The 17,357-nt window shown below is 38.4% G+C and overlaps 2 protein-coding genes across 5 annotated transcripts; one reads left to right on the forward strand and one right to left on the reverse strand.

Annotated features, from left to right (window-relative positions):
* Nucleotides 1-31: 31 nt before the first annotated feature.
* Nucleotides 32-10,656, forward strand: znf644a (zinc finger protein 644a). Of its 3 annotated transcripts, XM_046409736.1 has the most exons (7): nucleotides 32-62; nucleotides 236-340; nucleotides 2,666-5,156; nucleotides 5,533-6,126; nucleotides 7,242-7,367; nucleotides 9,515-9,617; nucleotides 10,173-10,656. In XM_046409736.1, the coding sequence occupies exons 3-7, from the start codon at nucleotides 2,669-2,671 to the stop codon at nucleotides 10,357-10,359; spliced, it is 3,498 nt and encodes a 1,165-aa protein (XP_046265692.1). In that variant the 5' UTR covers nucleotides 32-62; nucleotides 236-340; nucleotides 2,666-2,668; the 3' UTR covers nucleotides 10,360-10,656. The 3 variants fall into 3 exon arrangements, with proteins under 3 accessions (XP_046265692.1, XP_046265693.1, XP_046265691.1); XM_046409737.1 differs by lacking the exon at nucleotides 32-62 and having other exon boundaries at nucleotides 130-279; XM_046409735.1 differs by lacking the exon at nucleotides 32-62 and having other exon boundaries at nucleotides 210-340.
* Nucleotides 10,657-11,371: 715 nt separating this feature from the next.
* Nucleotides 11,372-16,074, reverse strand: LOC124070092. Of its 2 annotated transcripts, none has more exons than XM_046409739.1 (11): nucleotides 15,851-16,074; nucleotides 15,368-15,483; nucleotides 14,603-14,693; nucleotides 13,884-14,313; nucleotides 13,575-13,650; nucleotides 13,272-13,338; nucleotides 12,986-13,133; nucleotides 12,771-12,831; nucleotides 12,531-12,661; nucleotides 12,301-12,390; nucleotides 11,372-11,561 (listed from the first exon to the last, which is right to left on the reverse strand). In XM_046409739.1, the coding sequence occupies exons 1-11, from the start codon at nucleotides 15,934-15,936 to the stop codon at nucleotides 11,541-11,543; spliced, it is 1,317 nt and encodes a 438-aa protein (XP_046265695.1). In that variant the 5' UTR covers nucleotides 15,937-16,074; the 3' UTR covers nucleotides 11,372-11,540. The 2 variants fall into 2 exon arrangements, with proteins under 2 accessions (XP_046265695.1, XP_046265696.1); XM_046409740.1 differs by having other exon boundaries at nucleotides 15,715-15,853.
* Between the last annotated feature and the right edge of the window lie 1,283 nt (nucleotides 16,075-17,357).

Consider the following 17,357-nt stretch of genomic DNA (forward strand, 5'->3'; position numbering starts at 1 on the left):
GCCTCCTATGTGGAATGAACCATTTCAAGTCTTTCAGGGGAACATGGCGCCGACTCGTAACAGTACGTTACGAAATTACACTAGGCGATAAGTAGAGTAATTGTTTAACTACAGTCGTTTTGTCGTATAGTTACAGAGTTGAACGTAATTATTGAAGAATTTCTTTGTTCTGTTACTGTATGACCATATCTATGTACGGTTTCCCTTACAAAAGAAATGATCTGTCCCACACCAGACCACCACGGAAAATGGCGACTGTGAAATAGATGGCAGACGAAAGTAAGAAATTATTCAATGCAGCGTATAAATTGTGTCCTGTCTGCATCCGCGCCGCTCGGAGGTAATGTTCGTTTGTTTTTCATCATTTTATTGATAACTGTATAGTGAGTAGTGTGGGACGATTGTCATTAGCTGTAGTTTAGCCTGAGGAATAGGTTTTGGTATGGAACAGCCTTAATGGAATGGTCTGCAGCTCCTGCAAGCAGCATCCAACAACATAGCGTGATATATAAACGTTAAAGAAATGCAACGATACATTTACGGAACAGATCACTGATAACCCCTTTTGCACTGAATGTAGGTACATTTGTAATCCTATCTCAACTATTGTGGAATGGCATTTAACTGAACTACTGTGCTGAAAGTTTTAGCTCTATACAAAATCCACAACTGCTCATCAAAAGCCATTTACGAGGTCCATCCCTTTGCAGTTTTGGTGCTGCTGTGTAGATGTTATAAGCACCTTTCTCTACCACAAGAGCATTCATTCTGTATGACAGTTTTATTGCCCTTCAAATCCGAGACCACTCACTCCAGCGACCTTGTAGCGTTATAAATGGCCTCAATCTAAGCAGAGTGTCAACTATATGTTATATTTAGCTAAATTTACTTCGTAGTCAGTGGATACTGATTGAGTTAAGAAGCTAACTCTGATGACATTGTAAGCAACTAATCTGTTTACTTTTCACATCAAACAAACACCTAATAAGGAAGAACTACCAATTGTAAACTCCAGCTTGTAAAACACAGCTAACCCTCAAAACTGGACACGCTAAAAACTGCAAGTAATTATCATCTTAACCAGGCTGTTTCACCAACTTAACCATTATTTATTCATATTTCAATATATGCTTACTTTCATTATTAATTTAGTCTGTTTCTTATACTCTTAATTATTCTATTAATCACTTGGTCCATAAAATTGAGTGTTCGGTTACTTTCACGCGAAAAAAACACTTGGCACCCTCTAGTGGCTGCAGTGCTCATCACACCCCATGGGCGAACAATCTACGGACGATTTTGTTGGTCTGAACGAGACAAAATCCAGATTTATTCATCTTTAGTGATGTGTTGTAATCATTTCCAAAATTCGCGACATGTTTTTATCAAGTGAAATAATTTGCTTCAATTCCTATTTCTTGGCACTGTGCCTTTCAAAAACATTTTTACTGTCGTCAAAACTAGTAACTCTTCCTCTTGTGGCATAATGTTAAAGGGAGGCAAGACCCGCAGGTTGTTAATGGGGCGGTCTAGCAGCAATTTAAGAGCAAAACCACAATAACAAAAATTTATTTCAGTTGTAAGTTGCAACAACTTGCCGCTCACTCTCTCCATAGAGGCTTCAAATGTTAAAAAAATGACATTTGGTGCCCATATCAGCAGCAATTTTCACTTGAACACAAAGTAAATTTAAAAAAAAAACAAAAAAAACCCCAATCTTGATTGTATTAGGTTTCTAACGACTATAAAACAATAAAAAAAAATTTTGGCAAGTTTTTTGGCAAAGCTATTTAAAGCACAAATTTTGCTATGAAAGGGGTACTCTGGATGATGAACTCTTCAAAAATCCCTAAATATTAAGTTTTCTGTAATATATGACGAAGGAAAGTAGAAAATTATCACAAATTAAAAGCTGGAATTAGGAAATGTTTGGTATTTCCACTTGAAAGGTTATCAAGGTAATCACAGTTTCAGATCTGTTAAATGGTTAATGGTTTCAGCTCTGCTTACATTTTAAACTTTTAAAAATTGTAAAAATTTTCAGGCCATAGTATCAGCTATCACACCCTGCGGACAAACTATGGACTGTTTTTGCAGTTCATAAGAGTCTTGCAAAGGCTGCATTAAGTCAGCTAGTGCCTATCCATAATTGCAAATTTTGGTAAATGTCGCCTCTACTGGGACATGGAGAGTGCAAGACTGCATTTGGCCGCTGTTGATAGGGAAGATAATATTACAGGATTCCCTTGATTAGATTTCATTGTCTAACTGGTTCTTTAACAACACAACGTGAGCAACGCAGCACCCTGGGCTGTTTAAAGCAGGTTTCTAAATGCTCATAAGAAACTATGCATTTAGATTTTGCATTACAGCCATGCCAATGCGCAAAACCCCACCAGAAAATTCAATAAGATTAAGTTATCAAGGCCCCAAAAATTAGCATTAAATTCATAAGCACAAGGACATTACAAAGTATAAAAACATGTTTACCCTCAGAATATTTGCTTGCTGCAGTTTGATTTTTCCTCCAAAAGCAGCAATCCTATCCATATCGGTTATCTGTTACTCTGGTAATAGACTCTGAAATAGACAGGCCTGTCCCTGTGAGAAGGACTTAACACTTGTGAAGGATGAATACCTAAGAAGGCTTTACTTTTCTTTTTAGGTCATGGCAGCAGAAATGTCATGTCTGACAGGTGTTGATGAAGATGACAAAGATGCAGATCCCAAGATCAATGCCCTTACCCTTCTTCAAGAGCCAGTGAGGATGGCGCAAGAATCAGCCTCTTGCGCAGATTCCTTCAGCAAGCCTTCTCTGAAACAAAACAGTGTCCTAGATGTTCTGTCAAACACAGACCTGCTGTCTCCAGTTGGCCTGGGAAATGGACCTTCTTCGCATCAGGCTACACAAGCCCATGAACTCAATAGCATATCCACTGAGAAAGATGAGGCAAAGAGCATCACCCCACTAAAGACTGTGCAGGAAATTGACACTGCAGGAATTTGGGGTTTTGATGCAGACTCACCTGAGAACTCACTGGATGATTTTGGTAGTGCTAGTGACCTACATTGGGACCCTCACAAAGAGTTTATGCATTTTCTGTGGGAAAACCATGACGATTCCCCTGGTGAAGAAGAGCCAAAGGAGGAAGTCTCTCCTACCAACAGCCAAAGGAGAAGGAAACGGAAAATGGACATGGTTGTCATGGTGGATCCCTCAGAAGACCTTTACCCTGATCTGAGCCACAAGTCATCTGAGGAATTGACTGATGCAGAAGGGCAAGTTGACTCCATTCCTGTCAGAAAAGTCCGGAAGTCAAGAAAGTTCTCCAAGTCAGAGTCGTCACCAAAAGTGAACGTTTCCAAGTATCCCAATGGAACTGTGAAGGCCATCAAAGAAATTCTTTATAATGCACCTGCGAGAAATTCGCATGAGAACAATTTAAGTCATGGGCTTTCATCATTGAAGAGGAGGCTCACAATAAATTCCCATTCAGAGGAGAAGTTGTCACGTTACCCTTGCTCAAAATGTAAGCTCATTTTCAAGAAGGAGCATCATTTGCATCGTCATATGAAGTCTCATGTTGACCTTCCCAATATTTCACCAAAGCCTTTTATATGCAGAGAATGTGGACAGTCTTTCAGACAAAGTGGTTCACTCATTGAGCACATGTCTATCCACCAAGAAAAGAGAGAGAGACTCACTGAAGAGATTAAAGACGTCAACGATAAGAAGAAAGATGATAAAAATGCAAAGCTTTTTTGCCCTCAGTGTCCATTTGGTACAAACTGCCCAAACACGTTTGTTCAACATGCAAAAACACATGAGAAGGACAAGAGAAAGTTCAGATGTGACAAATGTAGCTTCAGGACTCTGAGTGAGAATGATCTTAGGAGACATAATATTATGCAGCATACTGTTATTACAGTTAGTAAGCAAATCCAGAATGATAATTCTGAAACCTTCTCCTGTAATGTTTGTTCTTATAGAGCTTTTAGCAAAACTGTTTTTAAGAATCACCTTTTGCGGCGCCATCAACAAACCTTTGAGGAATACGAAGCTACACAGCATATTGAGAAAAATGCACAGCCATCTAAGGAGCAGCACATTCCTTCTTGCAAAACTCCCATAGAAGATGCAGAGTTTACATCTAAAATCTCAATTAAAAATCAAATCCCTTCTAAAAGGGCTAGTTCACCTGCTGAGTCCAATGACATTTCAGACTTGTTTAAAAATAGCAAAATTAAGAGAAGTCTAAAGTCCCAACTAACAGAATCAAAACTTGACAAATCCATTAATGTTCTCCTGTCTCGACAAAGACATGGAAAGAAAACTGCAGAGCAGAAGAAGGAAAGCAACAACTGCAGCACATCCGTTCAAGATGACAAAGATGGCTCAGAGCAGTCGTCAGGAAAATTGACTGTCAAGGTCGAAGATTCACCTTTATCCCCAAATGGCCATAAGGTGCCATCTAGTGCAGCGAGAAGAGATCTTAATAATAGCACTGTACCCAAGTTGAACGAGGATCAGCCATCTGTGAAAAAGTCGCCATCTAAGAGGAAGATGTCCACTCCATATCGCAACACCTCTGACCAAGACTCTTGCTTCATTTTACCAAAACCTTCTCCAAGTCCTAAAAAAATAAACCAAGAAGAAGACAATGATGAAAACGACATTTTCCCATTTACTGACTCAGATACCAACACTAACCTTTTTGAAAATGGCATCAAGAAAGAAAAACAAAACATCATTTATACCTATAGCAGAAGAATGTCCATGAGAGGTGCTCTTCAGGCATCTAAAAGGCTGTTTGAGAAAATAAAGAATGAAGAGCAACAACAGAATGACCCTGAAATCAAAGAAGAAAGCATAGAATCAGAAGTCTTTCAAGAAACCTTTGACTCCCACCAAATACCGTTGAGGGAATCCTTCTCAGAGGATGTGTCCGAGTTGGAATCAGAACGCAAGAACTGTCCATACTGTCCCGCAGTCTTTGAGTCGGGTGTTGGATTATCCAATCATGTTCGCGGGCATCTTCATAGGGTTGGGCTCAACTACAATGCACGCCATGTAGTGTCTCCTGAACAGGTGGCTTCTCAAGACAGGAGACCACGAATACGACGGAAGATTTCAGCATTCCGGAGATTGAAAAAAGGTACTTGCACACTTGCATGCTCTGTTAAATCTGTAATGCTTTATTACACCTTGGTGGCTCTGGCCATCATTTCTGTTGGTTATTGCTGCAGTGGGTCCACTTGGGTCCAACATATTTGATTATATGTTGCCCCAGTGGACCATTTTCAGTCATGTAGTCTTAGATCTCAGCAATTTAAGTTCATTAAGTTCACATGTTCTCATGACTGAACCAGTGGACAGACCCGTGAAATTAAAACCCAAGTTTCACTCTGAGTTTAAACTGTATTGCTTTTCCTGTGATATGTCCTTTGATGTTGGCATCATTTAGTACTTGTATTACACAATGTTTACGTTTCTGTTTGTTTGTTTGTATGTTTCTTTGTTTGTATTTTCAGCATTACAGCTGGAGTCAGACTCTGAGACTGTGAAGAGCATTCACTCCTGTCCATTATGTGGGGACTCATTTGATAACAGGACTGGGCAGTCCAACCATATACGGGGTCACCTCAAAAAGCTTGGCAAAAGCTTTGCAACAAAGAACAAATCCCCATTAATTTTATTGCGGGAGTTGATGCGCGACAAGAAGGAGTTACAGCGAGCACTTCAAATTTTGGGAAAGAGACGGAACCATTTCCAATATGGTGCTTCACCAAAGCTGCCCAGTGCTGATTGTTTCTCAACACCGCCCATTGGCATTCCAAAAGATAATTCTATTTCAAGTGTTTGCACTGAACCCAGACCACTGATGCCCGTGTTTTCTTTAGCAGAAATTGACTCTGAAAAAGAACAACACGAGACTAAGCTGGATGTTAAAAATTCACTCTCTGGCACAACAGCCTTGATAGGAATTCTGAAAAAGAGGAAGTGTCAGGAAGATGCCAGATTAAAGGGGTACTCCCACATGTCAAGAAACACAGTAGCAGTTTCTTCAAACAGTGAGCAGAGTTCAGGATCAAGAATTGCATCTTCACTGCCAAAGTCGATATCGGGTGAGTATCTTCCTCATAGTAGCAACCAGATAGGTTAGATTAAGTCTGTTTAAGTGGTTTGATTAGTTAAGTACAGTTTGTAAGAATTCCATAATTTATATTTTGTTTTTAATTGAAGTAGGGTTGAACAACATGCCAAAATCTCATAGTGCAATTATTTTAAGAGATAGCAATTGTGATACGAGTAATGATTTTGCATTTTATTTTCACAAAAAAAAACATCCATGTTTGAAAAAATCTAGTGTTTGCTTTAAAATGGTATGTTTTGACACACTTTACCTTTATCAAATAACTGCAGCCTTTGCAGTTGGCACTCTTGAGAATGATTTGATTTATCATTCAACCTTACAAGAAAGTGAAAAATCTAATGAACCTCTCTTTAATAACCAATTTTGACCTCATAAGAACTTATATAATATAAATACATGTATATCAAAAGTAGTGTCACAACCTTGACAGAAACCTAACACTATGTAGAGCCTGACAGACACTGCAATTTTGTATTTTCAACACAGGTGAAAATGAGGTGTCATCAGCGTAAAGGCGTAGAACAACATTGCTAAATTGTTGTGAGATCATCTAACCTGCACAGAGCAACATATTCCACGAGCAGTCAGGCCATTCAATCTGGCACGTTTATACATATGTATACATACATGTACACATATGTGTGTGTGTGTGTATGTATGTATGTATATATATATACATACATACATATATACATTTATTAGTTTGTATAAATATCTTATCATTGCACTGTATCCAATTGAATATAGGTGAAAAAGGAGTTACAAATAAATGGTTTCTCTTTCTATTGACATTTTACACAGCATCCCAGCTTTTTAAAAAAAAAATCAGGGTTTTTGATGTGCTGCTATCCTAATTCATAATTTAGAATTTTAGTCAGTATCAGTATTTAGTGCACTCCACCTTCACTGCAAACACCTAAATTTAAATTTTAACAACATAAATTGCCAATGCAGTATTCATTGCCATCATAAACCATATTTAGCATAATTATTTAATAGGTGTTTCTCAACACCACTAACAAATAAGAATCAATGTATTTATTTTTTTCAACTGTTTTTGTCTTTGTATTCTTTGTCATTTTACAGAAAAAGGTGAATTCAATAGGAAGGTATGCGTCCATTGCAATGCAACTTTCCACAGTGGAGTGAGCTTGTCTAATCACCTCCGTGCATATGCAAAACGAAAAAGGACAGCCTTACTTGAGGGAACCAGTAAGTGTGATCAGCAATAACTCAAATCAAACAGAAAAACAATACCCGTTTCATACAGAAGCAATCACTGGTATACATTTTCTTACAAACAGTGCTTTAAGTGAATATTTTTTAGATTATGTTTACCAAAAAGCAGAAAGACCAAATACACAACACAACAAAACAAAAATATAAAATATATTTGATATGGAGATCATTGGATCACCACTCCTTCTTAAGAGGGCTTCTCTGTACTATGTTCAGGTTTCTACATATTGTACTGGCTTTATGTTTGGAATAGTCAAAATATTTCTTAAACTGCCCTTCTCTGGTGTAATACATGAAACCAGTGATTAAAAAATAGGCCTGTGCTACACTATTTTTATTTTAAAATTGTTGTATTATCACATTTTCAATAAAGGGTGTAAAGGGGATTGAAAGTGTATATTTTAAGTACATCAACTTATAGAAATGTCTACAAGAAATAACCAGGGAATGAAAGCCATATTCATGCTTTACAAACGTGAGTTTTTACAGTTCATTGTGACAGCGAATTATTTTGCACCACTTAAGTTCATACAAGCCTACTATATTAATACACACTTACCTAGACCAATGATTATAGCCTATTAACACACCAGTTAACCGGAGTTCAAACTTGTAAATGTAAACTGTGCTGTTTATCCAGAGAAACAACCCTCCGCTCAATCGTCTTTTGATTACAGACTTGTTCTTTTATAAACCTGATCAGTTTTGCATGTGAGAATTCATCTTTGTTCATCTCATGCACCTTCAACCTCTCTCGCAAACATCTGTGTCCTCTCTCAATTTTGGCTTGCCATTTGTTTGGTTAGCACCTTGAAGGTCAGCAGATCAGTCAGATTGCCATCACACACAGGTAGAGGAAGGCAGTGTGTCCCAGGTTTTGGGGGTGATTAGCTGATCATGGATGAGTTTTTCTAGCGGGAGCTTGTTGTCCAGGGAAGTCTGTGCTTTGAATGAGTGCAACCGTACTTTACTGCAGACCGCCAATGCACATTGGGCAAATTAGTTTATTTTCATTATTGATTTCATCGAAGAGTCGCCCCAGCACTGTAAGGTGTTATATCTATAAAGCTCCTGCAGGACTGAGGCTGCATGTTCCAAAATCATCAGTTGTTTAAAATCCTTTAGCCAGTAATTCAGACAAAAACAATTTGGTGATGTGAGGCAAGGGGCCACAGGTTGGAACTGAACCAGCACTACTGCTGAGGACATGAAGTATGTGCTCTATCAGGTGAGCTACCACGGTGCACCAGTGGTTCATACTTTCCTGCATTAAAATTGATCCACGTACTTAAATGCTCTAACATTGTGGAGTTTTCAGTCTCTGGATTGAAATTCTTCAAGATCTCAAACTGGGAAATCTGTTAATACTAAAACTCTCAGTATACATACACAATACATTGCATCAGCTTTCTTTAGGGTGGCGGAACAAACAGTTATATTTGTATTCACTGCTTCTCATAAAATCACTTTATGTATACCCTGAAGGCCTAAAAGGCATATTGAATAATTTCCTCCAACACAATGATTTTTCTGCAAGTATTTCACAACCTGCATTGTTTACATTCAATTAGCAGTCTTTTTATGTGCAAGTTACTGCTGCCAGCCAGACTGTTTGTGAAAGATCATGAAACCATAAGCAGGAATCACATCACATGAGTGTTTGGGATACAAACAAAATGATTGACCTCGCAAAGCATTGCTCCACAGCACTACTGGTGGTCAGTATCCTTAGAGGTTATTCTTTCACTGAGAGTATAGAGGAAAAAAAGCAATGTTAGTGCCATGAATACTTGGTATAATGTCATTGCTCTGGCAACAAATACAGCATACAAGTCAATTTATTATTTATTTATGAAAAAAGTCAACAAGGCTGTGTCTTTTCAGAAATAATGTCTGAGTTAAACAGATACTACAAGGGGTTTATGTACAAATCTTAGCTATAATTAGTGTACCGGTGGTTATTTGTGTCTTTCCCAAGATGAGGATCTAAAAGGGCATCAGCACATGAGATACCGTGGATATTGTAAAATTTTTGTTTGTGTAAAAAGTTAAATTTTGAAGGCTATATTGTAATCTCAAAGGTAGTGCTGTAAATTCATAAAGTAAATTTTGTCTTTCAGCATTTGACTGTAAAGCAAGGAGACAGCGCTCAAGGCCTGGCTCTAAGAAGAAGACACTGCCCTTACCACAAACTCCAGAGGAAATGTACAGACTCACCTGCAGGTAATGGCTTGATTTCTTTTATAATATGCTTATTATGCTCTTTTGGATAATACTGCATCTGCAGTCCAACAGACTTGGAACAGCAATTGTTAGTAGCAGTGAGCAACTAGATTAGGAGCAGTGTAAGAGGTTGCTTGTGGTGTTTTTGCTTCTGTTGGAAACGATTGTCATTTATTCATTAAACAAAAACTACTCAGTTGTTCATAAACCCAAGTACTGGACAAATCAAAATCTAATCTGGTGTTGACACAAGATAAAATGTTATGGGATCACCAGTCTTTACGTTTCATCCTTAAGGGGACAGGACGGACTGTGCCAAAGGTCTTGGCAATCCATCCAACAGTTTTTGAGACATGGTGGTAATAAAAGATCACCAAAGTCAGTGTGCTGGGGACCATGCAGTTTTTACAAAATTTGATGTCATCTAATTTCAGTCACGTTAATAGCAGTGGAGCCGACAGACAGACAATGCTATTCATAGACAAGTTGTAAGTTTGGCTCCAGACCACTGTGTGTTAGTATGTTATTATCAATCTGTTGTTCTTCTCTTCACAGGTTCTGTGACCTCGTCTTCCAGGGTCCTTTGTCGGTCCAGGAGGACTGGATTAAACATTTACAGAGACACATTATGAACACTAGTGTCCCTCACACCGGGCTAGGCATGGTAGAGGTCACCTCACTGCCCACAACCCTCAAGACTGACGAAGACAGCTCTCCAACAGCCACACATGCTGCCTCATGAAGCCAATGGGGACCTTTTTAGATTTCACTAGACTGTATGTGTATGTACATTGGATGTTCTTTCACTTTTTTTTAATTTAGTCAATGAAATACTGGCCAAAAGTACAATATTGCTCAATCATGGGGTATTGTACATGCTTGGACATTTGGACAGATGAAAAAATTAATTATTTTGGATATTGTTATTTCTGTTTTTACATGGTCCATGGAAGTCAATTCCAAATGGGCAGACTGTTTTTGTTTTATGCAGTAATGTAGTGTGGAATCCATTTCTAATGAAGACAACTTTTACCTCAGATTTCTCATGGTTTGAGTCTGTTTTTTGTCAAAATTTGGGAGCACCTTTCTTCTGTATCAATATTCACATTTACAAGATACATAGAATCATGTTTTTTTGTATTGCAACATGTTTCAAATCCAATCTCACAGTCTCTGTTTTCAGGTCACAGAGTAGGTGAGATTAATTTCTCGACTGAAAGTGATGGTAACTGAAAGATGATGATAAATATCTCAATGAATTACAAGTGGAAGAGTGGGATACGATTCAAGATCAAAAAGAAAAATATCCACAAACTTGTTATGCATAGAAAGTGTTTTATAGTGTTTCAGTAACTGCATTGTTTCTAATACAATTCAAAATTAAAACTGAAGGTGGTTAAGACCTAACATCGACAGCCAGTGCTGACAATGCCTTTCATACATGTCACCTATATTTAATGTTTAAATATACTGTTTTGAAATAATTTAATTTTAAATGTACTATATCACACAGATACAATGCTTAAAACATTTGTGTTGTTCTAAATAAAAAAAAAACAAAAAAAACGTGAAGAAACAAGTTGACTTCTTCAATCATTTTTTTCACAACACAAATATATAAAAACCATTGTGCAAAACTTTGTGCTAAAAGTGACCAAATGGCAACGACCTGGGGCATATTGTAGCTAACATGAATGTGGACAAAATGTGAAATGATAAACCATGTATGACCACAAATACAAGGAAACCCATATTGACTCAAGATGCTTCCATTTATTCAGACAGATCCTGAATGGTACATAACAGCATGCTCTCTAGCAGTATTTTGGATTGAAGTGAGCTGTTTTTAAGTCCATAGTTCTTCATCTGAAGCAAATAACATCTCACTGTAAACAGTGTTTCGGAGAATTTCAGTGATTCCTGTCACTCAAATGGTCTGCCACCCTGGAAGAGAAGAATCATTAAGTACTCGTATGACTGGATCTATAGAGCTCGATGTGGATCAACTGCAGTCCATTTTAAAAATAGTTACTAGCTGTCTTGTAGTATTGCAAGTGCTTATAATCATATCTTGTGCTGAGGATGAAAACAAATGCATCAGTTCGAGTAGTATTTGTAAGGTATATATATATATAATTCATGATCCATGCAAGACTTGAATAACTTTTAGGCTGAATTGGAAATGTTAGGTTTCCTTGTTTGTCCCCAGTATTCAAAGCAATAACCACATAAATGGAGGAAGAAATGCCATTTCACCTTATTTAAAATATACAGTGTTTACGTCACATCATTAGGTCATTTTACAGTTTTACCTCATACAACAGGTTGTTCATCCATGACACAAGAGCATGATGTTAACCCACCCAAAACTGTGTTGAAAATGTCAACCACAACAGCTATATGTTATAGTATTCATCTCATCAGTCAGTTACTTAAAAGAATTTGATTGTTGGATAGCTTTCTACTTTTATATCACACTTGGACTGTACTTGTACTGTAATTGATCCTTGTGTATTAAGGCTATTTACACCTGCCTTTAACATCCCTCTTGGATGATCCAATCACAAGCGGACAACTTGTGAGACCAGTCACAGGCCTCCCCCTTCTGGAATAGCTTTATATTTGCAATAGTAAACTGAGCAAATTGATAACTTTATGATGCCATATGTTGTTTGCAAAATACCTTCAGGAAATGTTCAAATTGAGGTTTCAGCCCTTTCATCATGGTTTCTGCTTTGTCAAGGCAAGCACGTCTCTGCTGCACTTCAAACTCCTGCAGGAAATCAATCAATCGCCATCATTATAATTTGAATTCATTCCTAGGACGAATGTTAAATTTACAAATACTGACAACAGAGATTTGGAAAAAATCTTAAGTTTAATCTTAGGCTACTGTACAACAACATGATTTACCTTTGTGTTGATGAGGTGTTCCTGAGAGGTAATATGAGTATGCACTGAGGATGCAGACGTGGAAAGGAAGATGTTGCAAGCTGCACAGTGGAAAATTTGAATCTTTGTCATGTGGTCATTTTCCTGGAGAGCTGACAAAACAAAGAGCAGACTTTATTTAGGCTTTGTTTTGTTTGTTCTGGCTTTTCTGGAGTAAGAGATTCTGTAATAAAACAGTGCACGTCTTTCAAAGTTATTTACCTTGAAGTACGCTATCCTCTATGGCTCGGCTACACTGATAGCTTTTATACAGCATGAATTCCTATAGAAATAAAATGGTGTATCACCATCCAGCCACACCAATATGAAAACATTTGTATAAGTTTCTATGATATATTCAGGCTAAAAAACAAGGGATTCAACCCTGAAACTGCCAATCACATGTACAGTATTAACCACAATATGTGTTATCTTACCTGTAGGAAGGCTACAGTCAAATCATCATAGTTATTCTTCTGCTGAATGTGCTCCAAGGTGTCCCAGTGAGTCTTGCTCTCCAAGTGATGCTGCAGCTCCTGACTGTTGGCTAATTCAATGTCACAAAGTTCACAGGTGATGGGGCACCTACAAGAAAAATATTAAAGACATTCAGTGTTGAAGCTAAGGTCCTCAATTGTAGTACATTATCAAAATGAATGCGTATTATGTTAATACGCTACATTTGTAAGTTAACAGTTGTAAGTCAGTATCCTTGATTCTTACCTGTCCATTATTAAATTTCTTCTCCTGTTTCCTGTCACCTCAGTGGAAGGTGTGATCTTGTCCAGTCCTGAAAAACATGATCCACAGAATTATTATCATCATCTAATGTGGCAAAAATGAAGTTAACACACTATGCTGTCAATTGTTCAGTTTACAAAACAATACTCTCAAGCCATTCACTTGAAGCCTGCAATCAAGCCAATCTTGTTTCTTCAATATTTAATTTTCCTCTATTTAATTTGAAATTGTGGAATGAAACAGCAAGCAAACGGTCATTACTTTATGAAAACGCTAATAACTCACCTGCTTTCACATATCCCAACCCATCTTGATAGTCTCGTTGTAATCTGGATGGAGATAATCTATCTGTAGTGGTCATCTATAGAGGAAAGAACTGACTCTAATAAGTAACTGACTCTAATTAGAACTAAGTTTCAGAGTGTCACAGCGACCGTTTCATTAGATTCTAACAAAGTACAACAAACAGGTTTTGCATCCTGTTTAAGTCTCCACCTTAAGATTGAATATAATTACAGAACCCAAATTGCATAAACATTTAAATTTAGAAAGCAAACATGACAACTGTTGTACTTTCAGTCTGCTTGGCATTACCTCTCTTCTGTATTCTGGAATCGTTATCCTTTCCTCTCCATTGCTCATCTGTGCTCCATAAGATGCAGAAAAGCTTTGGCCAACCCTGTGGTCCAGGGGTCTACTTACGGAGCCAAAACCCGATGGGACCAGTGGTTCAGTGTCTGGGCTATAAGCTTGCCGTTCACAGAGCCTATGACCTGGACTGAGACCACGATTTACTGTGGGTCTGCTTTCAGGGCTTAAGTTACGCCTGTCAAGGGGACGGCTCACTGGCTCCGAGTAGGGTACGTCCCAACGGCTTTTTTCACGGCCACCTCTTCCTGGAGACAAATGCTGGCGTCCCAGGTTGGTATCCTGATTGGGTAGGGAGTGTCTGCGGTCTTGGCTGTGTGGCCTCTCAGGCTCAGAGTCTGAAGAGGCAGGATCGTAAGGATCATAAAGCACAACCCTGAGGGAGATGGAAGAGAGATTAGTGTGCGTTACATGCAGTTTATGGTCATATCGATCATCTGTAGTTCTGTTCTGTAATACACCGGATACACATGTGTGTCCTAATCTTGACTCACTCTTCTCTCCATGAGGAACATTTTACAAATTGAGACATCCTTTGAGATGCCCTGCTGAGATTGATTTCCAAGTCAGAGACAGGAGAACAGAGGAGAGAAGAGATGAGGAGGCACAAAATAGAGAAATGAAACAAGGCCACAGTACAATGTAAACATCACTGACTGGTTTACCTTTCTGGACAGTTAGTGCTGTTGTCTTGTGAGTTCTCATCTTCTTCTACTGGCTTAAATGATGACTTCCATTTAGGCACAGAAGGTTGTACTGTATAATACAAAAGTTAAATAATGAGTATTCTGACAGACTGGATGCATTCAGATATGTAATGAATAGTAACAACAAACTAATAATGATCTGAAGAAAGCAGTGTTTGGTTTATTTCTGTTGACTTTAGATACCAGGAAGAGAATTCCCACAATAATCCCAAATTATGACTTGATGGAAAAGGTTTATGTTTCCTACAGGTTTAGGCATAGCTGGTTCACAATAGATTTCTGTGCAGAGTAAAAATAACCAACAGTCTCATGAGACTTGCCTTAATTATGAAATCTACCAAAGTGAACAAAGTGAACGCATTTTTGGTTAGTGACATTGCTTGGTGCAGACTGATTTAGAAATGTCTGCATTTAAATAGTGAAATCAATTTAAAGAAAGATAACATAATCCAGTGGACACAGTCTAGAGTCCAGGTGGGGACTTTAGCTGCATGTCATGTCCCATCTCTCTCCCCCCTCACTTCCTGCTATCTGTCTAATTATGACTCAGTATAGAAATGAATCAAATCAAAGCTTGCCAAGAACATGAAATCAAACACAACCTGGTTTGACACATAGTTAATTGTGATGTAAAGCACAAGTGATAAAAAGAAAATTAGCTAAAACATGCAAACGCATTGGCATGGTCTTGTACTGAAATGTTTCAGTGTCCACAGAAGTCACCTGCTCTTTTCGTTGCTGGTGCTGTCCTAGCAGCCATGTCAGATTTCTTGATGTCCGAGTTATCTGGTGGCCTCACTGAGATGTGTATCATGGCTTCTCTGAAACCTTCGGGTACTCTGCTTACGGGACACACGATAATGCAAAGCATGTGAACACGACAATAATATTTACTGAAAGTGAATGTAGCAACGTTGTGCGCCATTACTAACAAAAACAAATCAGACAGGCAAACCTCGCTAGCTTAGCATTCAATGCGACTTGCTTCAGCTAGCATACGCTGCTACACACAGACCGGTTCATCGCTACAGGCTCACGTTTCTGGTCGCGGTTAGTCGAAATACACGTACCCTCAGTATCCACTCAACACAGACACTGTCAGAAACTAATCCCACTTTGCTCGACCTTGATCAACGTTGCTGAAACTCTCGAATGCTTAAACATAACATTAGCTGCATGTTAAGTGCACACAGGGCACTGAATTACCTCCCAGGCTGCTGTTGATTGTATACCGGAGCTGCTGCTTTCGCTACTGTCGCAGGATTGAACGGGACATTATTCTTACGGTTCATTTTCTGGTTGCTTTACAGGAGCAGATAAGTGAGCATGTGTTAGAAGTAAAGACCCCAGAAAGATCTGGTGAACAGATAGTGGCAGATACTTCCGACAGATGGCAGCATACTGCAACTTCTCTCTCTTTTCCGTGCCCTCTCACCTCAGTAATCCATCTAATGTGAATTTATGCATCCCTTTATTTCTCATAATTTCTTCCTGTGTCCTATACCCCTGACATACCTCACACAAGCCCGTATGCTATTTCCCGACCATTTTCATTATTTTGTACAACACACAAGATGAACCTGCCTGTGCACTTTTCAGCTGATCCACTACACCTGCATATATCAGAATCAGAATCAGAATCAGAATCAGAATCAGAATTCTTTATTTGTCACATGTGGATGTGCATCCACAGTGAAATATATGTCTCGTTTCAGAGTTTACAAGTATGTAAGAGTCTCTTAAATGTAATAGGGGTGACAGGTGAATCCTCAAATTGATTTCCTGTTAGCTGCTAGTCCCCTGTTAAACCCAGTTTCCTTCAGCTTTCCTTTGTGCATGATGTACACTTTTTATACTGAACCTGTACTATACACGTAAGCACAAAACTATAGTAGTGAAGTTCTTGAAACTACATTGTTGACACAGGGTCCTTCTGCAAGAAAGAGCCTCAAGTAGTATAGGTAATAAAGCAGGACCCTTGGTGGTGTGTATTCACCGATTTTCAATTAAAATCGCAGACTTTACAGGAGTTCTGGGGCCATGAGGCAATTGCAGGCTTTACTCAGCTGAAGGCCTCGTTCTGTTGTAGGCACCCATTGAAGATGTACATTTTTTGTTAGTTTACATCCCAGTTTACAGTTTATTAATTATAGTTTAGAGCAGAGTTGGTCAGAGGGTTAACCTCGCTACATGTAACAGGAAAGTTAAATTAATCCTGATTTTGCTGATTCTGATACAACTTTGTAATAATGGAGCTAAAACATCCCACATACTGAATACAGTATTTGTAGTGACTTCACAATAAAGACGCAATGCACCCTTATGTTGAAATGAGTGAAAAACAATATGTAAAGTAATTTAGTCTAAACGAAATGAATGAATTTGTGAAGCAGGACAGACTGAGCATGTGTGTGTATGTGCTGACTCCTTTAAAAACAAAATCGGATATCTCAAGGACAGGTACATCATGATATAAAGTTGTTATTTAGAACATTACCACAAGGCCATCAGTTAGACTTACACACATGTATTACATGCATGACCTCTATGACATGGTCAAAATGCACAGAGAGACAGTGAACCCATTGTTCAACCCTTAACGGGACTCACTCATTCACACACACAATGTAGTTGGTTTGCAGAGAATCAAATTCCATGTAAAAATCACCCCATGACCTGGAAAACTGGCAGAAATATCTTCTATAGGATCATA

Source organism: Scatophagus argus, chromosome 13, assembly GCF_020382885.2.
Source record: "Scatophagus argus isolate fScaArg1 chromosome 13, fScaArg1.pri, whole genome shotgun sequence".
In the NCBI taxonomy this organism is placed as follows: Eukaryota; Metazoa; Chordata; class Actinopteri; family Scatophagidae; genus Scatophagus; species Scatophagus argus.

Coding starts and splice junctions, on each gene's coding strand:
- znf644a (XM_046409736.1), top strand. CDS start 2,669: ATGGCAGCAGAAATGTCATGTCTGACAGGTGTTGATGAAGATGACAAA. Junction 5,157..5,532: donor ATTCCGGAGATTGAAAAAAG/GTACTTGCACAC, acceptor TTGTATTTTCAG/CATTACAGCTGGAGTCAGAC. Junction 9,618..10,172: donor ATGTACAGACTCACCTGCAG/GTAATGGCTTGA, acceptor TTCTCTTCACAG/GTTCTGTGACCTCGTCTTCC.
- LOC124070092 (XM_046409739.1), bottom strand. CDS start 15,936: ATGAACCGTAAGAATAATGTCCCGTTCAATCCTGCGACAGTAGCGAAA. Junction 12,832..12,985: donor TGACTGTAGCCTTCCTACAG/GTAAGATAACAC, acceptor TTATTTCTATAG/GAATTCATGCTGTATAAAAG. Junction 11,562..12,300: donor AATTTGAACATTTCCTGAAG/GTATTTTGCAAA, acceptor CTTCTCTTCCAG/GGTGGCAGACCATTTGAGTG.